The 2,707-nt window shown below is 41.7% G+C and overlaps 1 protein-coding gene across 1 annotated transcript; it reads right to left on the minus strand.

Annotated features, from left to right (window-relative positions):
- Positions 1 to 1,164: 1,164 nt before the first annotated feature.
- LOC123667786 lies at positions 1,165 to 2,445 on the minus strand. Its single transcript, XM_045601624.1, has one exon. The coding sequence runs from the start codon at positions 2,443 to 2,445 to the stop codon at positions 1,165 to 1,167; it is 1,281 nt and encodes a 426-aa protein (XP_045457580.1).
- Positions 2,446 to 2,707: the final 262 nt, after the last annotated feature.

Genomic DNA, 2,707 nt, shown 5'->3' on the forward strand with positions numbered 1-2,707 from the left:
ACCTGTTTTATTACGGTCTCTTAATACGGTGGCTAATATATATTTTAGCATCGTAACCGTACTTTATAGAACTGTGTGATCCTTGCTTAGCGTTGTCTAGATTCAACAAATATTATAGTGTCAGTGTTTATCGCCCCCAAACTGGGGTTCAACGTTTGGGTCACCAAGTTTGACGTTTGGGTCACCGATTTCGACGTTTGGGTCACCAATTTCGACGTTTGGGTCACCAATTTCGACGTTTCCACCTAACCCCAGCGACGAGAATACACTCCGCCGGGTCTTGAACTACCCGTTCCTGCCGCCCCCGGTCGAAAGCGGAATCCTGCCACGCGACTCCCGGGAATATCACCTGCACGGCGAACCAGGAGAGTACCTGAGCCGAACTGCATTTGGAGCTTGTGTGAATTGAGTGCTCGACCCCGCCCATATACGTATATATTTTATTCTACCTCACCGGGTTAATATTAATTTAATAAATTTTTTTAGTTCATGGTACCCTGGTTTTATTTACATCTCTAATAGACCAGGGGAACCGTGACAACTGGTAACAACACAATGGTCAAGCCATCTGCGAGAGCCGTGTGAATCACTAATATATGTATAGGTGTCGCTAGGTAATAGTTCCATATCTACACATGACCACATATTTTCGCTACAGAAAGTTAAAAGTTCTATCGAAAATTGCTCACCTGGGTGTGCATTGAAGTCCCCAAGTATAAAGACAGTCTCGACACTGTTCGTATCCACTATAGCACTTATTTCGCCCATACAGTTTGTAAAATCCGTAAGATTCACCGCCGAGTCTGTAGGCATGTACACAGTAATCACTACCATCGACTTACCGCTGTCGAGGTTAATTTTAATAGCCGCCACACGCTCACTATGACACTCAACTACCGACACACGCGGGAACGCAGACTTCCTCCACAATAGTGCCACTCCTCCGTGGTCGTCCACGGAGGATACCCTGAGAAGTGTCTACAGCTGATTTTCCCGTAAACGCGAAGTCATTGTCTATACTTCCCAGAAAGTCGATGTCATGTGGTAAGAGCCATGTCTCTTGTAAGGCAATTATATCAGAGTTTCGACAGAGTGACCTCAAGCAAGCAACAGACCGGCGTACATTTTTACAGTTGAAGCTAATTATTCTAGTTGAAACAGCCATTATTGATGTTGATCATATGTACTCCTTGGCACTTGGCCACTTTTATGTCGTCCTTTAAAGTCTATAAAACGTCTAAACGAGACTCCTTCCGGCCAGAATTCATCCTTTAAAAAGTATGTTAACTTACTTTTAGGCACATAGACTTTGTATGCGTTATATTCCTTTGGCGTTTTCATAATAACTTTTTCTAAGTCAACATAAACGTCTGTTTTATTTTTAACATAAGTTAGAATGTCATCCTTCGTCACATCTTTCGCTACGTTATAAATATACAATGGGACTCGTATGACCGCAGCCTTAAAATTTTCATTGGATTCGACAACGGCTTTTCCTTTGTTTCCAACAAATTTATTTTTAAATTTCTTTTTTTGTACTAATATCCATTTATTTTCTTCTTGGGGCTTCCATTCACCGTGATTTAAAACTCGAGTGTAAGTTTTTATCTCCTGCGACCTGCGGTCATTGTAGCACGGCCCGTCTTTCGGTTTTGTAGGCAAAGGAGTAAACGACGTACGAGTCATGCTCTCGCTCGTCACTGCCATCGCGTTGTTTACCTTTTCGAACGGTTTGCTCACAGCTGACTCAATGACGTTCACCGGCGACATAGCATTATTCACCTGTTCAGTCGCTGACGTTTTTTCCTTTCTACCCTCATCATGGTGTATATTTTCGTAACGGTTTTTTGCTTTCGGTGATAATGAGTAAACACCCTCACAAAAATCCATCTCACGACTAATAGGATGCAATCCCATAGGTCCACTGTTACATTCAAAACTTTCTAATCTACAGGCTCCCCTCTTCGGATTCATATGTCTAGACAAATTGTTTACAAACGATACTCCTTTTAGTGTTTCAATATCCTTTTTCAATTTATTTAAATCTTCCTTACTTGCACAGCACTGAGAGATATTATTGATATCCTGGCGCATTTTCACCAAATCCTTAAGGATTTGCGTTACATCTACATGGTCGAAAAGAACCGGGGGTAGTTTTTGCAACTCCCGAGCGACAAATATCGGTAAAACTTCAGGATCAGCTGAGAGACATAGGATGTCATCTATGTCTCTCAAAGTCTTCCCATCACGCTTTCTGGTCTTCATCTGCTTCGATAGGGACTCATACAGTAGACGTTTAGCAGTCGTAATATCACTTTGAGAAAACGCTGTGACGCATATGCGGCTGATACTTTCTTCGTCCATTACGTCCATTTTATTACAAATGAAGGCAAGCACTTCATTAATTACTATATTACATGATACACATTTTACAGTTGACGACATTTTGATAGACATGTCACCTAGCTCAGGAATTAACAACCGTCCGCTTGCGCGTGTCAAACCGAACTGAAACGGTAATGATGAAACGGTCAACCAAGTGCTTACGTGTGTTTCCTTTGTCCCAGTTAATTAATATAGTATATACGGCTCTCTACTGGTTTTACTACTACGGGTGGTACTACTACGGGTTTCTCATTTCGAAATATGTGATATTCGCCTACCTGCAATAGACCAGAATGGTGAATTTTGTTTAAAGCCTTCCTTC

The sequence above is a fragment of the Melitaea cinxia genome, chromosome 29, assembly GCF_905220565.1.
Source record: "Melitaea cinxia chromosome 29, ilMelCinx1.1, whole genome shotgun sequence".
NCBI classification, from domain to species: Eukaryota; Metazoa; Arthropoda; class Insecta; order Lepidoptera; family Nymphalidae; genus Melitaea; species Melitaea cinxia.

Excerpts from the sequence above, each read along its gene's own strand:
- LOC123667786 (XM_045601624.1), bottom strand. The coding sequence starts at position 2,445 with ATGTCGTCAACTGTAAAATGTGTATCATGTAATATAGTAATTAATGAA.